General features: G+C 35.2%; 1 protein-coding gene across 1 annotated transcript in view; it reads right to left on the bottom strand.

The window, feature by feature from the left end:
• Positions 1–24,968, bottom strand: part of LOC130047781 (Fanconi anemia group D2 protein homolog) — a 27,184-nt gene extending 2,216 nt beyond the window's left edge. The window contains exons 1-6 of the mRNA XM_056143206.1: positions 24,950–24,968; positions 17,926–17,997; positions 17,486–17,524; positions 17,087–17,236; positions 15,284–15,430; positions 15,022–15,129 (exon numbers count right to left, since the gene is read on the bottom strand). Of these exons, the coding sequence (XP_055999181.1) occupies positions 15,022–15,129; positions 15,284–15,430; positions 17,087–17,236; positions 17,486–17,524; positions 17,926–17,943 (462 nt within the window). The 5' untranslated portion in view covers positions 17,944–17,997; positions 24,950–24,968. The remainder of the gene's footprint in view (positions 1–15,021; positions 15,130–15,283; positions 15,431–17,086; positions 17,237–17,485; positions 17,525–17,925; positions 17,998–24,949) is intronic.

The following is a 24,968-nucleotide window of genomic DNA, read 5'->3' as shown; positions in this document are numbered from 1 at the left end:
TATTACAGTGTAACATATAAACAACACTATCTACCTCCTACAGACAGAACAATTGTATTACAGTGTAACATATATATATATAAACAGCACTATCTACCTCCTACAGAGAGAACAATTGTATTACAGTGTAATATATAAACAACACTATCTACCTCCTACAGACAGAACAATTGTATTACATTGTAACATATATACATATAAACAACACTGACTACCTCCTACAGACAGAACAATTGTATTACAGTGTAGCATATAAACAACATTATCTACCTCCTACAGACAGAACAATTGTATTACAGTGTAACATATATACATATAAACAACACTATCTACCTCCTACAGACAGAACAATTGTATTACAGTGTAACATATAAACAACACTATCTACCTCCTACAGACAGAACAATTGTATTACAGTGTAACATATAAACAACACTATCTACCTCCTACAGACAGAACAATTGTATTACAGTGTAACATATATACATATAAACAACACTATCTGCCTCCTACAGACAGAATAATTGTATTACAGTGTAAAATATAAACAACACTATCTACCTCCTACAGACAGAACAATTGTATTACAGTGTAACATATATACATATAAACAACACTATCTACCTCCTACAGACAGAACAATTGTATTACAGTGTAACATATATACATATAAACAACACTATCTGCCTCCTACAGACAGAACAATTGTATTACAGTGTAACATATAAACACTATCTACCTTCTACAGACAGAACAATTGTATTACAGTGTAACATATATACATATAAACAACACTATCTACCTCCTACAGACAGAACAATTGTATTACAGTGTAACATATAAACAACAATATCTACCTCCTACAGACAGAACAATTGTATTACAGTGTAACATATATACATATAAACAACACTATCTGCCTCCTACAGACAGAACAATTGTATTACAGTGTAACATATAAACACTATCTACCTTCTACAGACAGAACAATTGTATTACAGTCTAACATATAAACAACACTATCTACCTCCTACAGACAGAACAATTGTATTACAGTGTAACATATAAACAACACTATCTACCTCCTACAGACAGAACAATTGTATTACAGTGTAGCATATAAACAACACTATCTACCTCCTACAGACAGAACAATTGTATTACAGTGTAACATATATACATATAAACAACACTATCTGCCTCCTACAGACAGAACAATTGTATTACAGTGTAACATATAAACACTATCTACCTTCTACAGACAGAACAATTGTATTACAGTCTAACATATAAACAACACTATCTACCTCCTACAGACAGAACAATTGTATTACAGTGTAACATATAAACAACACTATCTACCTCCTACAGACAGAACAATTGTATTACAGTGTAGCATATAAACAACACTATCTACCTCCTACAGACAGAACAATTGTATTACAGTGTAACATATATACATATAAACAACACTATCTGCCTCCTACAGACAGAACAATTGTATTACAGTGTAATATATAAACAACACTATCTACCTCCTACAGACAGAACAATTGTATTACAGTATAACATATATACATATAAACAACACTATCTACCTCCTACAGACAGAACAATTCTATTACAGTGTAACATATATACACATAAACAACACTATCTACCTCCTACAGACAGAACAATTGTATTACAGTGTAACATATAAACAACACTATCTACCTCCTACAGACAGAACAATTGTATTACAGTGTAACATATAAACAACACTATCTACCTCCTACAGACAGAACAATTGTATTACAGTGTAACATATATACATATAAACAACACTATCTACCTCCTACAGACAGAACAATTGTATTACAGTGTAACATATAAACAACACTATCTACCTCCTACAGACAGAACAATTGTATTACAGTGTAACATATATATATATAAACAGCACTATCTACCTCCTACAGAGAGAACAATTGTATTACAGTGTAATATATAAACAACACTATCTACCTCCTACAGACAGAACAATTGTATTACATTGTAACATATATACATATAAACAACACTGACTACCTCCTACAGACAGAACAATTGTATTACAGTGTAGCATATAAACAACATTATCTACCTCCTACAGACAGAACAATTGTATTACAGTGTAACATATATACATATAAACAACACTATCTACCTCCTACAGACAGAACAATTGTATTACAGTGTAACATATAAACAACACTATCTACTTCCTACAGACAGAACAATTGTATTACAGTGTAACATATAAACAACACTATCTACCTCCTACAGACAGAACAATTGTATTACAGTGTAACATATATACATATAAACAACACTATCTACCCCCAACAGGCAGAACAATTGTATTACAGTGTAACATATATATATATATAAACAACACTATCTACCTCCTACAGACAGAACAATTGTATTACAGTGTAACATATATACATATAAACAACACTATCTACCTCCTACAGACAGAACAATTGTATTACAGTGTAACATATATACATATAAACAACACTATCTACCTCCTACAGACAGAACAATTGTATTACAGTGTAACATATAAACAACACTATCTACCTCCTACAGACAGAACAATTGTATTACACTGTAACATATAAACAACACTATCTACCTCCTACAGACAGAACAATTGTATTACAGTGTAACATATAAACAACACTATCTACCTCCTACAGACAGAACAATTGTATTACAGTGTAACATATAAACAACACTATCTACCTCCTACAGACAGAACAATTGTATTACAGTGTAACATATAAACAGCACTATCTACCTCCTACAGACAGAACAATTGTATAACAGTATAACATATAAACAACAATATCTACCTCCCACAGACAGAACAATTGTATTACAGTATAACATATATACATATAAACAACACTATCTACCTCCTACAGACAGAACAATTGTATTACAGTGTAACATATAAACAACACTATCTACCTCCTACAGACAGAACAATTGTATTACAGTGTAACATATATACACATAAACAACACTATCTACCTCCTACAGACAGAACAATTGTATTACAGTGTAACATATATACATATAAACAACACTATCTACCTCCTACAGACAGAACAATTGTATTACAGTGTAACATATAAACAACACTATCTACCTCCTATAGACAGAACAATTGTATTACAGTGTAACATATAAACAACACTATCTACCTCCTACAGACAGAGCAATTGTATTACAGTGTAACATATAAACAACACTATCTACCTCCTACAGACAGAACAATTGTATTACAGTGTAACATATAAACAACACTATCTACCTCCTACAGACAGAACAATTGTATTACAGTGTAACATATATACATATAAACAACACTATCTACCTACTACAGACAGAACAATTGTATTACAGTGTAACATATAAACAACACTGCCTACCTCCTACAGACAGAACAATTGTATTACAGTGTAACATATATACATATAAACAACACTATCTACCTCCTACAGACAGAACAATTGTATTACAGTGTAACATATAAACAACACTATCTACCTCCTTGAGACAGAACAATTGTATTACAGTGTAACATATATACATATAAACAACACTATCTACCTCCTACAGACAGAACAATTGTATTACAGTGTAACATATAAACAACACTATCTACCTCCTACAGACAGAACAATTGTATTACAGTGTAACATATAAACAACACTATCTACCTCCTACAGACAGAACAATTGTATTACAGTATAACATATAAACAACACTATCTACCTCCTACAGACAGAACAATTGTATTACAGTATAACATATAAACACTATCTACCTTCTACAGAAAGAACAATTGTATTACAGTGTAACATATAAACAACACTATCTACCTCCTACAGACAGAACAATTGTATTACAGTGTAACATATATACATATAAACAACACTATCTACCTCCTACAGACAGAACAATTGTATTACATTGTAACATATATACATATAAACAACACTGACTACCTCCTACAGACAGAACAATTGTATTACAGTGTAGCATATAAACAACATTATCTACCTCCTACAGACAGAACAATTGTATTACAGTGTAACATATATACATATAAACAACACTATCTACCTCCTACAGACAGAACAATTGTATTACAGTGTAACATATAAACAACACTATCTACTTCCTACAGACAGAACAATTGTATTACAGTGTAACATATAAACAACACTATCTACCTCCTACAGACAGAACAATTGTATTACAGTGTAACATATATACATATAAACAACACTATCTACCCCCAACAGGCAGAACAATTGTATTACAGTGTAACATATATATATATATAAACAACACTATCTACCTCCTACAGACAGAACAATTGTATTACAGTGTAACATATATACATATAAACAACACTATCTACCTCCTACAGACAGAACAATTGTATTACAGTGTAACATATATACATATAAACAACACTATCTACCTCCTACAGACAGAACAATTGTATTACAGTGTAACATATAAACAACACTATCTACCTCCTACAGACAGAACAATTGTATTACACTGTAACATATAAACAACACTATCTACCTCCTACAGACAGAACAATTGTATTACAGTGTAACATATAAACAACACTATCTACCTCCTACAGACAGAACAATTGTATTACAGTGTAACATATAAACAACACTATCTACCTCCTACAGACAGAACAATTGTATTACAGTGTAACATATAAACAGCACTATCTACCTCCTACAGACAGAACAATTGTATAACAGTATAACATATAAACAACAATATCTACCTCCCACAGACAGAACAATTGTATTACAGTATAACATATATACATATAAACAACACTATCTACCTCCTACAGACAGAACAATTGTATTACAGTGTAACATATAAACAACACTATCTACCTCCTACAGACAGAACAATTGTATTACAGTGTAACATATATACACATAAACAACACTATCTACCTCCTACAGACAGAACAATTGTATTACAGTGTAACATATATACATATAAACAACACTATCTACCTCCTACAGACAGAACAATTGTATTACAGTGTAACATATAAACAACACTATCTACCTCCTATAGACAGAACAATTGTATTACAGTGTAACATATAAACAACACTATCTACCTCCTACAGACAGAGCAATTGTATTACAGTGTAACATATAAACAACACTATCTACCTCCTACAGACAGAACAATTGTATTACAGTGTAACATATAAACAACACTATCTACCTCCTACAGACAGAACAATTGTATTACAGTGTAACATATATACATATAAACAACACTATCTACCTACTACAGACAGAACAATTGTATTACAGTGTAACATATAAACAACACTGCCTACCTCCTACAGACAGAACAATTGTATTACAGTGTAACATATATACATATAAACAACACTATCTACCTCCTACAGACAGAACAATTGTATTACAGTGTAACATATAAACAACACTATCTACCTCCTTGAGACAGAACAATTGTATTACAGTGTAACATATATACATATAAACAACACTATCTACCTCCTACAGACAGAACAATTGTATTACAGTGTAACATATAAACAACACTATCTACCTCCTACAGACAGAACAATTGTATTACAGTGTAACATATAAACAACACTATCTACCTCCTACAGACAGAACAATTGTATTACAGTATAACATATAAACAACACTATCTACCTCCTACAGACAGAACAATTGTATTACAGTATAACATATAAACACTATCTACCTTCTACAGAAAGAACAATTGTATTACAGTGTAACATATAAACAACACTATCTACCTCCTACAGACAGAACAATTGTATTACAGTGTAACATATATACATATAAACAACACTATCTACCTCCTACAGACAGAACAATTGTATTACAGTATAACATATAAACACTATCTACCTTCTACAGACAGAACAATTGTATTACAGTGTAACATATAAACAACACTATCTACCTCCTACAGACAGAACAATTGTATTACAGTGTAACATATAAACAACACTATCTACCTCCTACAGACAGAACAATTGTATTACAGTGTAACATATAAACAACACTATCTACCTCCTACAGACAGAACAATTGTATTACAGTGTAACATATATACATATAAACAACACTATCTACCTCCTACAGACAGAACAATTGTATTACAGTGTAACATATAAACAACACTATCTACCTCCTACAGACAGAACAATTGTATTACAGTGTAACATATATATATATAAACAGCACTATCTACCTCCTACAGAGAGAACAATTGTATTACAGTGTAATATATAAACAACACTATCTACCTCCTACAGACAGAACAATTGTATTACATTGTAACATATATACATATAAACAACACTGACTACCTCCTACAGACAGAACAATTGTATTACAGTGTAGCATATAAACAACATTATCTACCTCCTACAGACAGAACAATTGTATTACAGTGTAACATATATACATATAAACAACACTATCTACCTCCTACAGACAGAACAATTGTATTACAGTGTAACATATAAACAACACTATCTACTTCCTACAGACAGAACAATTGTATTACAGTGTAACATATAAACAACACTATCTACCTCCTACAGACAGAACAATTGTATTACAGTGTAACATATATACATATAAACAACACTATCTACCCCCAACAGGCAGAACAATTGTATTACAGTGTAACATATATATATATATATAAACAACACTATCTACCTCCTACAGACAGAACAATTGTATTACAGTGTAACATATATACATATAAACAACACTATCTACCTCCTACAGACAGAACAATTGTATTACAGTGTAACATATATACATATAAACAACACTATCTACCTCCTACAGACAGAACAATTGTATTACAGTGTAACATATAAACAACACTATCTACCTCCTACAGACAGAACAATTGTATTACACTGTAACATATAAACAACACTATCTACCTCCTACAGACAGAACAATTGTATTACAGTGTAACATATAAACAACACTATCTACCTCCTACAGACAGAACAATTGTATTACAGTGTAACATATAAACAACACTATCTACCTCCTACAGACAGAACAATTGTATTACAGTGTAACATATAAACAGCACTATCTACCTCCTACAGACAGAACAATTGTATAACAGTATAACATATAAACAACAATATCTACCTCCCACAGACAGAACAATTGTATTACAGTATAACATATATACATATAAACAACACTATCTACCTCCTACAGACAGAACAATTGTATTACAGTGTAACATATAAACAACACTATCTACCTCCTACAGACAGAACAATTGTATTACAGTGTAACATATATACACATAAACAACACTATCTACCTCCTACAGACAGAACAATTGTATTACAGTGTAACATATATACATATAAACAACACTATCTACCTCCTACAGACAGAACAATTGTATTACAGTGTAACATATAAACAACACTATCTACCTCCTATAGACAGAACAATTGTATTACAGTGTAACATATAAACAACACTATCTACCTCCTACAGACAGAGCAATTGTATTACAGTGTAACATATAAACAACACTATCTACCTCCTACAGACAGAACAATTGTATTACAGTGTAACATATAAACAACACTATCTACCTCCTACAGACAGAACAATTGTATTACAGTGTAACATATATACATATAAACAACACTATCTACCTACTACAGACAGAACAATTGTATTACAGTGTAACATATAAACAACACTGCCTACCTCCTACAGACAGAACAATTGTATTACAGTGTAACATATATACATATAAACAACACTATCTACCTCCTACAGACAGAACAATTGTATTACAGTGTAACATATAAACAACACTATCTACCTCCTACAGACAGAACAATTGTATTACAGTGTAACATATAAACAACACTATCTACCTCCTACAGACAGAACAATTGTATTACAGTATAACATATAAACAACACTATCTACCTCCTACAGACAGAACAATTGTATTACAGTATAACATATAAACACTATCTACCTTCTACAGAAAGAACAATTGTATTACAGTGTAACATATAAACAACACTATCTACCTCCTACAGACAGAACAATTGTATTACAGTGTAACATATATACATATAAACAACACTATCTACCTCCTACAGACAGAACAATTGTATTACATTGTAACATATATACATATAAACAACACTGACTACCTCCTACAGACAGAACAATTGTATTACAGTGTAGCATATAAACAACATTATCTACCTCCTACAGACAGAACAATTGTATTACAGTGTAACATATATACATATAAACAACACTATCTACCTCCTACAGACAGAACAATTGTATTACAGTGTAACATATAAACAACACTATCTACTTCCTACAGACAGAACAATTGTATTACAGTGTAACATATAAACAACACTATCTACCTCCTACAGACAGAACAATTGTATTACAGTGTAACATATATACATATAAACAACACTATCTACCCCCAACAGGCAGAACAATTGTATTACAGTGTAACATATATATATATATAAACAACACTATCTACCTCCTACAGACAGAACAATTGTATTACAGTGTAACATATATACATATAAACAACACTATCTACCTCCTACAGACAGAACAATTGTATTACAGTGTAACATATATACATATAAACAACACTATCTACCTCCTACAGACAGAACAATTGTATTACAGTGTAACATATAAACAACACTATCTACCTCCTACAGACAGAACAATTGTATTACACTGTAACATATAAACAACACTATCTACCTCCTACAGACAGAACAATTGTATTACAGTGTAACATATAAACAACACTATCTACCTCCTACAGACAGAACAATTGTATTACAGTGTAACATATAAACAACACTATCTACCTCCTACAGACAGAACAATTGTATTACAGTGTAACATATAAACAGCACTATCTACCTCCTACAGACAGAACAATTGTATAACAGTATAACATATAAACAACAATATCTACCTCCCACAGACAGAACAATTGTATTACAGTATAACATATATACATATAAACAACACTATCTACCTCCTACAGACAGAACAATTGTATTACAGTGTAACATATAAACAACACTATCTACCTCCTACAGACAGAACAATTGTATTACAGTGTAACATATATACACATAAACAACACTATCTACCTCCTACAGACAGAACAATTGTATTACAGTGTAACATATATACATATAAACAACACTATCTACCTCCTACAGACAGAACAATTGTATTACAGTGTAACATATAAACAACACTATCTACCTCCTATAGACAGAACAATTGTATTACAGTGTAACATATAAACAACACTATCTACCTCCTACAGACAGAGCAATTGTATTACAGTGTAACATATAAACAACACTATCTACCTCCTACAGACAGAACAATTGTATTACAGTGTAACATATAAACAACACTATCTACCTCCTACAGACAGAACAATTGTATTACAGTGTAACATATATACATATAAACAACACTATCTACCTACTACAGACAGAACAATTGTATTACAGTGTAACATATAAACAACACTGCCTACCTCCTACAGACAGAACAATTGTATTACAGTGTAACATATATACATATAAACAACACTATCTACCTCCTACAGACAGAACAATTGTATTACAGTGTAACATATAAACAACACTATCTACCTCCTTGAGACAGAACAATTGTATTACAGTGTAACATATATACATATAAACAACACTATCTACCTCCTACAGACAGAACAATTGTATTACAGTGTAACATATAAACAACACTATCTACCTCCTACAGACAGAACAATTGTATTACAGTGTAACATATAAACAACACTATCTACCTCCTACAGACAGAACAATTGTATTACAGTATAACATATAAACAACACTATCTACCTCCTACAGACAGAACAATTGTATTACAGTATAACATATAAACACTATCTACCTTCTACAGAAAGAACAATTGTATTACAGTGTAACATATAAACAACACTATCTACCTCCTACAGACAGAACAATTGTATTACAGTGTAACATATATACATATAAACAACACTATCTACCTCCTACAGACAGAACAATTGTATTACAGTATAACATATAAACACTATCTACCTTCTACAGACAGAACAATTGTATTACAGTGTAACATATAAACAACACTATCTACCTCCTACAGACAGAACAATTGTATTACAGTGTAACATATAAACAACACTATCTACCTCCTACAGACAGAACAATTGTATTACAGTGTAACATATAAACAACACTATCTACCTCCTACAGACAGAACAATTGTATTACAGTGTAACATATAAACACTATCTACCTTCTACAGACAGAACAATTGTATTACAGTGTAACATATATACATATAAACAACACTATCTACCTCCTACAGACAGAACAATTGTATTACAGTGTAACATATATACACATAAACAACACTATCTACCTCCTACAGACAGAACAATTGTATTACAGTGTAACATATAAACAACACTATCTACCTCCTACAGACAGAACAATTGTATTACAGTGTAACATATAAACAGCACTATCTACCTTCTACAGACAGAACAATTGTATTACAGAATAACATATATACATATAAACAACACTATCTACCTCCTACAGACAGAACAATTGTATTACAGTGTAACATATAAACAACACTATCTACCTCCTACAGACAGAACAATTGTATTACAGTATAACATATAAACAACACTATCTACCTCCTACAGACAGAACAATTGTATTACAGTGTAACATATAAACAACACTATCTACCTCCTACAGACAGAACAATTGTATTACAGTGTAACATATAAACAACACTATCTACCTCCTACAGACAGAACAATTGTATTACAGTGTAACATATAAACAACACTATCTACCTCCTACAGACAGAACAATTGTATTACAGTGTAACATATAAACAACGCTATCTACCTCCTACAGACAAAACAATTGTATTACAGTGTAACATATAAACAACACTATCTACCTCCTACAGACAGAACAATTGTATTACAGTGTAACATATAAACAACACTATCTACCTCCTACAGACAGAACAATTGTATTACAGTGTAACATATAAACAACACTATCTACCTCCTACAGACAGAACAATTGTATTACAGTGTAACATATAAACAACACTATCTACCTCCTACAGACAGAACAATTGTATTACAGTGTAACATATATATATATAAACAACACTATCTACCTCCTACAGACAGAACAATTGTATTACAGTGTAACATATAAACAACACTATCTACCTCCTACAGACAGAACAATTGTATTACAGTGTAACATATATACACATAAACAACACTATCTACCTCCTAGAGACAGAACAATTGTATTACAGTGTAACATATAAACAACACTATCTACCTCCTACAGACAGAACAATTGTATTACAGTGTAACATATATACACATAAACAACACTATCTACCTCCTACAGACAGAACAATTGTATTACAGTGTAACATATAAACAACACTATCTACCTCCTACAGACAGAACAATTGTATTACAGTGTAACATACATGTATATAAACAACACTATCTACCTCCTACAGACAGAATAATTGTATTACAGTGTAACATATAAACAACACTATCTACCTCCTACAGACAGAACAATTGTATTACAGTGTAACATATAAACAACACTATCTACCTTCTACAGACAGAACAATTGTATTACAGTATAACATATAAACAACATTATCTACCTCCTACAGACAGAACAATTGTATTACAGTGTAACATATAAACAACACTATCTACCTCCTACAGACAGAACAATTGTATTACAGTGTAACATATAAACAACAATATCTACCTCCTACAGACAGAACAATTGTATTACAGTGTAACATATATATATAAACAACACTATCTACCTCCTACAGACAGAACAATTGTATTACAGTGTAACATATAAACAACACTATCTACCTCCTACAGACAGAACAATTGTATTACAGTGTAACATATAAACAACGCTATCTACCTCCTACAGACAAAACAATTGTATTACAGTGTAACATATAAACAACACTATCTACCTCCTACAGACAGAACAATTGTATTACAGTGTAACATATAAACAGCACTATCTACATCCTACAGACAGAACAATTGTATTACAGTGTAACATATAAACAACAATATCTACCTCCTACAGACAGAACAATTGTATTACAGTGTAACATATAAACAACACTATCTACCTCCTACAGACAGAACAATTGTATTACAGTGTAACATATATATATAAACAACACTATCTACCTCCTACAGACAGAACAATTGTATTACAGTGTAACATATAAACAACACTATCTACCTCCTACAGACAGAACAATTGTATTACAGTGTAACATATAAACAGCACTATCTACCTCCTACAGACAGAACAACTGTATTACAGTGTAACATATAAACAACACTATCTACCTCCTACAGACAGAACAATTGTATTACAGTGTAACATATAAACAACACTATCTACCTCCTACAGACAGAACAATTGTATTACAGTGTAACATATATATTTATATAAACAACACTATCTACCTCCTACAGACAGAACAATTGTATTACAGTGTAACATATAAACAACACTATCTACCTCCTACAGACAGAACAATTGTATTACAGTGTAACATATATACACATAAACAACACTATCTACCTCCTAGAGACAGAACAATTGTATTACAGTGTAACATATAAACAACACTATCTACCTCCTACAGACAGAACAATTGTATTACAGTGTAACATATATACACATAAACAACACTATCTACCTCCTACAGACAGAACAATCGTATTACAGTGTAACATATAAACAACACTATCTACCTCCTACAGACAGAACAATTGTATTACAGTGTAACATACATGTATATAAACAACACTATCTACCTCCTACAGACAGAATAATTGTATTACAGTGTAACATATAAACAACACTATCTACCTCCTACAGACAGAACAATTGTATTACAGTGTAACATATAAACAACACTATCTACCTCCTACAGACAGAACAATTGTATTACAGTGTAATATATAAACAACACTATCTACCTCCTACAGGCAGAACAATTGTATTACAGTGTAACATGTAAACAACACTATCTACCTCCTAGAGACAGAACAATTGTATTACAGTGTAACATATAAACAACACTATCTACCTCCTACAGACAGAACAATTGTATTACAGTGTAACATATAAACAGCACAATCTACCTCCTACAGACAGAACAATTGTATTACAGTATAACATATAAACAACACTATCTACCTCCTACAGACAGAACAATTGTATTACAGTGTAACATATATACTCATAAACAACACTATCTACCTCCTACAGACAGAACAATTGTATTACAGTGTAACATATAAACAACACTATCTACCTCCTACAGACAGAACAATTGTATTACAGTATAACATATGAACAACACTATCTACCTCCTACAGACAGAACAATTGTATTACAGTGTAACATATAAACAACACTATCTACCTCCTACAGACAGAACAATTGTATTACAGTATAACATATATACATATAAACAACACTATCTACCTCCTACAGACAGAACAATTGTATTACAGTGTAACATATAAACAGCACTATCTACCTCCTACAGACAGAACAATTGTATTACAGTGTAATATATAAACAACACTATCTACCTCCTACAGACAGAACAATTGTATTACAGTGTAACATATAAACAACACTATCTACCTCCTACAGACAGAACAATTGTATTACAGTGTAACATATAAACAACACTATCTACCTCCTACAGACAGAACAATTGTATTACAGTGTAACATATAAACAACACTATCTACCTCCTACAGACAGAACAATTGTATTACAGTGTAACATATAAACAACACTATCTACCTCCTACAGACAGAACAATTGTATTACAGTGTAACATATAAACACTATCTACCTCCTAGAGACAGAACAATTGTATTACAGTATAACATATAAACAACACTATCTACCTCCTACAGACAGAACAATTGTATTACAGTGTAACATATAAACAACACTATCTACCTCCTACAGACAGAACAATTGTATTACAGTGTAACATATAAACAACACTATCTACCTCCTACAGACAGAACAATTGTATTACAGTATAACATATAAACAACACTATCTACCTCCTACAGACAGAACAATTGTATTACAGTGTAACATATAAACAACACTATCTACCTCCTACAGACAGAACAATTGTATTACAGTGTAACATACATGTATATAAACAACACTATCTACCTCCTACAGACAGAACAATTGTATTTTTGAAAAAGTGTAACATATACACATATAAACATTTCTGACATACGACAATGTAGGTATGCAATACAATCCTGTAGAGTAAATCACATCAATATTACACTACCACTTCTGTATGAACACTAACTAAACACCCCTGTGTGTAAACCACTCTTCTTAGTCATGTTGCAAAGGATGTACAACTTCTGTATGAACACTAACTAAACATCCCTGTGTAAATCACTCATCTTAGTCTTGTTGTAAAGGACATTCAACTTCTGTATGTAGATGAATAACAGGTCTGTGTAGATCTCCCCTCTTAGTCATGTTGTACAGGGTTAACAACTTCTGCATTAACACTAACAACACACCAGTGTTTCCCCCCTCTCCCCTTGAGTCGTATCATAAAAGACAAATAACTTCTGTATGAACTCTATTAAACACCAGTGTAAATCCCCCTAGTCGTGTTATATGAATATGGAACTCACCACGTCACTCTCCTCTCTGTCAGATTCTTCATCCTCCTCCTCATTCTCCTCAACGTCTGCAACTGTCGAATTAGCAGTGGTTGATGCCTGAGACAGGATTTCTTCTCCCTACATTGCAATCAACCAACTCTATTTCGTATGCAAGACATTCTTCCATCATTTCTTAATAATGATCTTGAATATTCTAAGAATTTAAAAGTATTACCCATGCAGATGAGGGCTTTGTTTATTCATTTTCTAAGAACTAAATGTTAACATTCACGTGTAAATCTCGGTTTTTGAGGTTCCCTAACCAGAAGGCCTCTAAGCATCTGTTCATCGTCAGCATGGCTTTTACTCGGTACACGAAGGCCTCCAGGCACTTCTTCAAGAAGGGAACTTGATTCGTTAACGCAATGTCGTTTATAATCTGAAAGAAAAACATGAAAATCATAATGTGTGCTGCATTCTCAACGTACCATAAATCATCTATTATTCGTGTCAACTTTCTTTCACAATTTATCATTGATAAAGTGATTCGTGGCAACTACTTTTTGCAACCAAGATAATCTTAAACAAATACAACAGACATTAAAGGATTTGCTCATGGAAAGAGATCCAGTATGCACGAAGTTTTTGCAAAAATTTCTCATAGGTGTATAAAGTTGGTTTACACTGTCATTAAAGAGACACTACAGCTCATTTTGCGCAAAAATCATGAAATGACAATTTTCCCAGCGCTTTCTCAATTTTTGTTGCATTGTTGAAAGTATGAACTTCACGAAAATAACACTTATCTAAAGTTAAAAATTATCGTTTTAACGTAAAAATTAATACTTTTTGATGGCCTATACAAAAAATATCGAGTCTCCTCCTTTTAGTCTTCAGACACATGCGCATAAACAGTAAACAGTGCAGCATGTCGTCCAGTGAGAGAAAGTGTAGTTGATAGATCTAGCATTTTGACAGATTCTGTGAGAAAAGAGGTAAAAATATAATGTCATGAGATAAAACTAATGCGTGAAATAAAATTTACCTAGGGATCAGTATGACCCTTGGAAAACAGAGAGCTCGGAGAAACGCGCATGTAACTCAGTGGCGGATCTAGGATTTCCGAAGAGGGGTGTGAAAGTCAAAGATTAGCCAAATTAATCGGCCATTCGGGTGCAAAATTTTGATTTTCATTCACAATCTGTGGCGTCAAAAGGGAGCGGGGATACTGGCCCCCTAAATCTGCCATTGAGACTAGCTGCGAAGACACTACGTTTAAAAGTAAGTACGTTTTTATCTGAACACGACACGTGTTAGTTGTAAAAACTTCGGTCAACAGCTGGTCAATGGGAACATGGAAGGGTTTCTGTTGAAATAATTATTTATAATTAGTTATTATAAGGAGCAGGGAATAATCTTATGTACTTGAAAGGTGAATGTGAACCCCCTTGAAGGGGAATTTAGATAATTTCCTACATAACACCTTTGCTGTCATTCAAAACCACGTGATGTAAATAAGCATTCAAAAGTCCGAGTCAGCATGAAGAAACCTTTGAATTCCGGACGATCTTCAATGCGCAGTTGAGAGTAAATTGATGCATCCCAAATGTTCAAAATTGTCAGTATCGATGTGAATTTTATCATTTTATCAATATATGGTTTAAAAAACACTTCATTAAAATGTGGAAAATGAGCTGTAGTGTCTCTTTAACAAATAATGATGTACATCATTAGATTAAAGTTGTCTTCAAAGTAATTGTAAGGTACATGTACACATCCATGATGGAGAATTCGCGTGCTGAGATGTAAATTCTTACCTTTGAGTGACCACATGTGATAGAGAATTCGCGTGCTGAGATGTAAATTCTTACCTTGGAGTGGCCACACATGTGATGGAGAACTAACATGCTGAGATGTAAATTCTTACCTTGGAGTGGCCACACATGTGATGGAGAACTCACATGCTGAGATGTAAATTCTTACCTTGGAGTGACCACACATGTGATGGAGAGCTCACATGCTAAGATGTAAATTCTTACCTTGGAGTGGCCATACATGTGATGGAGAACTCGCTTGCTGAGCTGTAAATTCTTACCTTTGAGTGACCACACATGTGATGGAGAACTCGCGTGCTGAGCTGCAGATTTTTTAGCAGTCCCTGTACATCTTCTCGGTTGGATCTGAACATGGTGTCTAGGAGTGGCATGCCTTGTCTCAGGAAAACCTCGATAAATTGACGACCACACTGTAAACACACCATTCCATGTTAGATAATCTGCTCCATACAATTGTTACATCCCAACAAGATAATCACATTAAGAGCGTACAGGCCATACCCCTCTTAATATATTACCATGCCAGTTCTGTGTCACATTTGATTTGTTTTGTAGTGCCCAAAGCAAGAAGAAAAATGCCTGTACACTGTGCATTATTAAACAAAGGACACTAGATATAAATATACACAAAACACATCATTCATAACCAAACTCCTCACCTTTAATGCTGCTCCAAGATTACCTCGACCGTCAAAGGCCTAAAGAAAGAAAAAATACAGTTGTACCTGCACATGGATATCACTTAATATTTACATTTCCAGTGTTTTTGCCTTTGATATCCATTTGTAATGACAACTATTTCCTCAAGAATGCTTTGCAATTGTGAACAATGCGCGTATGAATCTTGATAAATATAGTACATCTATTTTAATTTCTGGGAATTCCAACACAAAAGAAACAAGACGGTAAATATTTTAAAAAAAATCATTTTGAATATACATGTACATGAGGGTATGAACAGCAATGCTCCACGCCGATATAAATATGCTGGTATGAAGCATCACAGTGCATGCCCTCATGCATTTTCAATAAAAGAAATTTATTTCTCAATCATATAACATCTACAATAATAGCATTTCAATATGATTCGATAACTTACCTTCATCAAATTGACCATTATGTGAAGAATTCTCACAGCTTGGTTCCATTTCAAAAGTTTGTCTAATTTCGCCTGAAAGATAACGGCATTGACAAAAATATTTCACAAAATTACACTCACACTTAATCATTAAGTCCTTCAGAAAGTACCTGTTATTATGGACTTATAAGCATGTAATGCACTTTTCCGTAACTCCAATGCAGCATCCGAACCTTATCATTACAGACTGTTAGTCCGTTACACCTCTTGTCAGTGTCTGCATTAGCCACCTTATCAAAAACATGGTATACATGTATTTCAAATACCTGTAACTATTGACCCCATATCAATTAGCAGCCAATACAAGTGCAGCAATCAGAACAGTTAATTTGTCTGTTATGACACCTTTGAATCATTTTCAGTACAACTTAACAATTTTCCCTAAATGACAGACAGGGAGCATGCAACTGATGGTTAAAGTGATTAAAATAATGAGATCGGCTTCGAGCGTCTACTAACACAAGTACATACGAATTCTGTATGTATTTGTTTTCATACTACCATATGAAATACTTTATAGCTACCTGATTTTCTTCCAAAGTACACTTTTCCAATAATCACTTATGGTGCCTTTGATTATTCCAGAAATCGATCACATGTTCATCTGACTACACATCACTACATACATCCCTGTCTGTCTACACTACACAACATACATCCCTGTCTGACTACACATCACTACATACATCCCTGTCTCACTACACTACACAACACCACATACATCCCTGTCTGACTACACAACACTACATACATCCCTGTCTACACTACACAACACTACATACATCCCTGTCTGTCTACACAACACTACATACATCCCTGTCTGACTACACAACACTACATACATCCCTGTGTACACTACACAACACAACATACATCCCTGTCTGTCTAAACATCACTACATACATCCCTGTCTGACTACACAACACTACATACATCCCTGTTTGTCTACACAACACTATATACATCCCTGTCTGTCTAAACATCACTACATACATCCCTGTCTGACTACACAACACTACATACATCCCTGTTTGTCTACACAACACTATATACATCCCTGTCTGTCTAAACATCACTACATACATCCCTGTCTGACTACACAACACTACATACATCCCTGTCTGACTACACAACACTACATACATCCCTGTCTGTCTACACAACACTACATACATCCCTGTCTGACTACACTACACAACACTACATACATCCCTGTCTGACTACACAACACTACATACATCCCTGTTTGTCTACACAACACTATATACATCCCTGTCTGACTACACAACACTACATACATCCCTGTCTGTCTACACAACACTACATACATCCCTGTCTGACTACACTACACAACACTACATACATCCCTGTCTGTCTACACAACACTACATACATCCCTGTCTGACTACACAACACTACATACATCCCTATCTGACTACACAACACAACACTACATACATCCATGTCTGTCTACACAACACAACACTACATACATCCCTGTCTGACTACACATCACTACATACATCCCTGTCTATACTACCCAACACTACATACATCCCTGTCTGTCTACACAACACTACATACATCCCTGTCTGTCTACACAACACTACATACATCCCTGTCTGTCTACACAACACTACATACATCCCTGTCTGTCTACACAACACTACATACATCCCTGTCTGTCTACACTACACTACATACATCCCTGTCTGTCTACACTACACAACACTACATACATCCCTGTCTGTCTACACAACACTACATACATCCCTGTCTGTCTACACTACACAACACTACATACATCCCTGTCTGTCTACACATCACTACATACATCCCTGTCTGACTACACAACACAACATTACATACATCCCTGTCTGACTACACATCACTACATACATCCCTGTCTGTCTACACTACACAACACTACATACATCCCTGTCTGACTACACATCACTACATACATCCCTGTATGACTACATATCACCACATACATCCCTGTCTGTCTACACAACACTACATACATCCCTGTCTGTTTACACATCACTACATACATCCCTGTCTGACTACACAACACTACATACATCCCTGTCTGACTACACAACACATTACTACATACATCCCTGTCTATACTACAAATCACTACATACATCCCTGTCTGTCTACACTACACATCACTACATACATCCCTGTCTCTCTACACAAAACAACACTACATACATCCCTGTTTGTCTACACAACACAACATACATCCCTGTCTGTCTACACAACACTACATACATCCCTGTTTGACTACACAACACTACATTCATCCCTGTCTGTCTACACAACACTACATACATCCCTGTCTGTCTACACAACACTACATACATCCCTGTCTGTCTACACTACACTACATACATCCCTGTCTGTCTACACTACACAACACTACATACATCCCTGTCTGTCTACACAACACAACACTACATACATCCCTGTCTGACTACACAACACTACATACATCCCTGTCTGTCTACACAACACTACATACATCCCTGTCTGTCTACACTACACTACATACATCCCTGTCTGTCTACACAACACTACATACATCCCTGTCTGTCTACACTACACTACTAACATCCCTGTCTGTCTACACTACACAACACTACATACATCCCTGTCTGTCTACACAACACAACACTACATACATCCCTGTCTGACTACACAACACTACATACATCCCTGTCTGTCTACACAACACTACATTCATCCCTGTCTGACTACACATCACTAAATACATCCCTGTCTGTCTACACATCACTACATACATCCCTGTCTGTCTACACATCACTACATACATCCCTGTTTGACTACACAATACAACACTAGATACATCCCTGTCTGTCTACACAACACTATATACATCCCTGTCTGACTACACAACACTACATACATCCCTGTCTGTCTACACAACACTACATACATCCCTGTCTGTCTACACAACACTACATACATCCCTGTCTGTCTACACATCACTACATACATCCCTGTCTGACTACACAACACAACACTACATACATCTCTGTCTGACTACACAACACTACATACATCCCTGTCTGTCTACACAACACTACACACATTCTTGTCTGACTACACAACACTACATACATCCCTGTTTGACTACACAACACTACATACATCCCTGTTTGACTACACAACACAACACTACATACATCCCTGTCTGTCTACACAACACTACATACATCCCTGTCTGTCTACACAACACTACATACATCCCTGTTTGTCTACACAACACAACACTACATACATCCCTGTCTGACTACACAACACTACATACATCCCTGTCTGTCTACACAACACTACATACATCCCTGTCTGTCTACACAACACTACATACATCCCTGTCTGACTACACAACACTACATACATCCCTGTCTGTCTACACAACACTACATACATCCCTGTCTGTCTACACAACACTACATACATCCCTGTCTGTCTACACAACACTACATTCATCCCTGTCTGACTACACATCACAACACTACATACATCCCTGTCTGTCTACACAACACAACACTACAGACATCCCTGTCTGTCTACACTACACAACACTACATACAGTACATCCCTGTCTGTCTACACAACACTACATACATCCCTGTCTGACTACACAACACTACATACATCCCTGTCTGTCTACACAACACTACATACATCCCTGTCTGTCTACACAACACTACATACATCCCTGTCTGTCTACACATCACTACATACATCCCTGTCTGACTACACAACGCAACACTACATACATCTCTGTCTGACTACACAACACTACATACATCCCTGTCTGTCTACACAACACTACATACATCCCTGTCTGTCTACACAACACTACATACATCCCTGTTTGACTACACAATACAACACTAGATACATCCCTGTCTGTCTACACAACACAACACTACAGACATCCCTGTCTGTCTACACTACACAACACTACATACAGTACATCCCTGTCTGTCTACACAACACTACATACATCCCTGTCTGACTACACAACACTACATACATCCCTGTCTGTCTACACAACACTACATACATCCCTGTCTGTCTACACAACACTACATACATCCCTGTCTGTCTACACATCACTACATACATCCCTGTCTGATTACACAACACAACACTACATACATCTCTGTCTGACTACACAACACTACATACATCCCTGTCTGTCTACACAACACTACACACATTCTTGTCTGACTACACAACACTACATACATCCCTGTTTGACTACACAACACAACACTACATACATCCCTGTCTGTGTACACAACACTACATACATCCCTGTCTGTCTACACAACACTACATACATCCCTGTTTGTCTACACAACACAACACTACATACATCCCTGTCTGACTACACAACACTACATACATCCCTGTCTGTCTACACAACACTACATACATCCCTGTCTGTCTACACAACACTACATACATCCCTGTCTGTCTACACAACACTACATTCATCCCTGTCTGACTACACATCACTACATACATCCCTGTCTGTCTGCACATCACTACATACATCCTTGTCTGTCTACACATCACTACATACATCCCTGTTTGACTACACAACACAACACTACATACATCCCTGTCTGTCTACACAACACAACACTACAGACATCCCTGTCTGTCTACACTACACAACACTACATACAGTACATCCCTGTCTGTCTACACAACACTACATACATCCCTGTCTGTCTACACAACACTACATACATCCCTGTCTGTTTACACAACACTACATACATCCCTGTCTGTCTACACAACACTACATACATTCCTGTCTGTCTACACAACACTACATACATCCCTGTTTGACTACACAACACAACACTACATACATCCCTGTCTGACTACACAACACTACATACATCCCTGTCTGTCTACACAACACTACACACATCCCTGTCTGACTACACAACACTACATACATCCCTGTTTGACTACACAACACAACACTACATACATCCCTGTCTGTCTACACAACACTACATACATCCCTGTCTGTCTACACAACACTACATACATCCCTGTTTGACTACACAACACTACATACATCCCTGTCTGACTACACAACACTACACACATCCCTGTCTGACTACACAACACTACATACATCCCTGTTTGACTACACTACACAACACTACATACATCCCTGTCTGACTACACAACACTACACACATCCCTGTCTGACTACACAACACTACATACATCCCTGTTTGACTACACAACACATCACTACATACATCCCTGTCTGTCTACACAACACTACACACATTCCTGTCTGTCTACACAACACTACATACATCCCTGTTTGACTACACAACACAACACTACATACATCCCTGTCTGACTACACAACACTACATACATCCCTGTCTGTCTACACATCACAACACTACATACATCCCTGTCTGTCTCCACAACACTACATACATCCCTGTCTGTCTACACAACACTACATACATCCCTGTTTGACTACACAACACTACATACATCCCTGTCTGACTACACAACACTACATACATCCCTCTTTGACTACACAACACAACACTACATACATCCCTGTTTGACGACACATCACTACATACATCCCTGTTTGACTACACAACACACCACTACATACATCCCTGTCTGACGACACAACACTACATATATCCCTGTCTGACGACACAACACTACATACATCCCTGTCTGTCTTCACAACACTAATACATCCCTGTCTGTCTACACAACACTACATACATCCCTGTCTGACTACACATCACTACATACATCCCTGTCTGACTACACACACAACACTACATACATCCCTGTCTGACTACACAACACTACATACATCCCTGTCTGACTACACATCACTACATACATCCCTGTCTGTCTACACTACACATCACTACATACATCCCTGTTTGACTACACTACACAACACTACATACATCCCTGTCTGTCTACACTACACAACACTACATACATCTCTGTCTGTCTACACAACACAACATACATCCCTGTCTGACTACACATCACTACATACATCTCTGTCTGTCTACACTACACAACACTACATACATCCCTGTCTGACTACACATCACTACATACATCTCTGTCTGTCTCCACTACACATCACTACATACATCCCTGTCTGTCTACACTACACAACACTACATACATCCCTGTCTGACTACACAACACTACATACATCCCTGTTTGACTACACAACACTACATACATCCCTGTCTACACTACACAACACTACATACATCCCTGTCTGTCTACACTACACAACACTACATACATCCCTGTCTGTCTACACTACACAACACTACATACATCTCTGTCTGTCTACACAACACAACATACATCCCTGTCTGACTACACATCACTACATACATCTCTGTCTGTCTACACTACACAACACTACATACATCCCTGTCTGACTACACATCACTACATACATCTCTGTCTGTCTCCACTACACATCACTACATACATCCCTGTCTGTCTACACTACACAACACTACATACATCCCTGTCTGACTACACAACACTACATACATCCCTGTTTGACTACACAACACTACATACATCCCTGTCTACACTACACAACACTACATACATCCCTGTCTGTCTACACTACACATCACTACATACATCCCTGTCTGATTACACAACACTACATACATCCCTGTCTGTCTACACAACACTACATACATCCCTGTCTGTCTACACTACACAACACTACATACATCCCTGTCTGTCTACACTACACTACATACATCCCTGTCTGTCTACACTACACAACACTACATACATCCCTGTCTGTCTACACTACACAACATACATCCCTGTCTGACTACACAACACTACATACATCCCTGTCTGACTACACAACACAACATACATCTCTGTCCTCTCTCTGT

Source organism: Ostrea edulis, chromosome 7, assembly GCF_947568905.1.
Source record: "Ostrea edulis chromosome 7, xbOstEdul1.1, whole genome shotgun sequence".
Lineage (NCBI taxonomy): Eukaryota > Metazoa > Mollusca > Bivalvia > Ostreida > Ostreidae > Ostrea > Ostrea edulis.
This window is presented reverse-complemented; position numbering and strand designations above follow the sequence as displayed.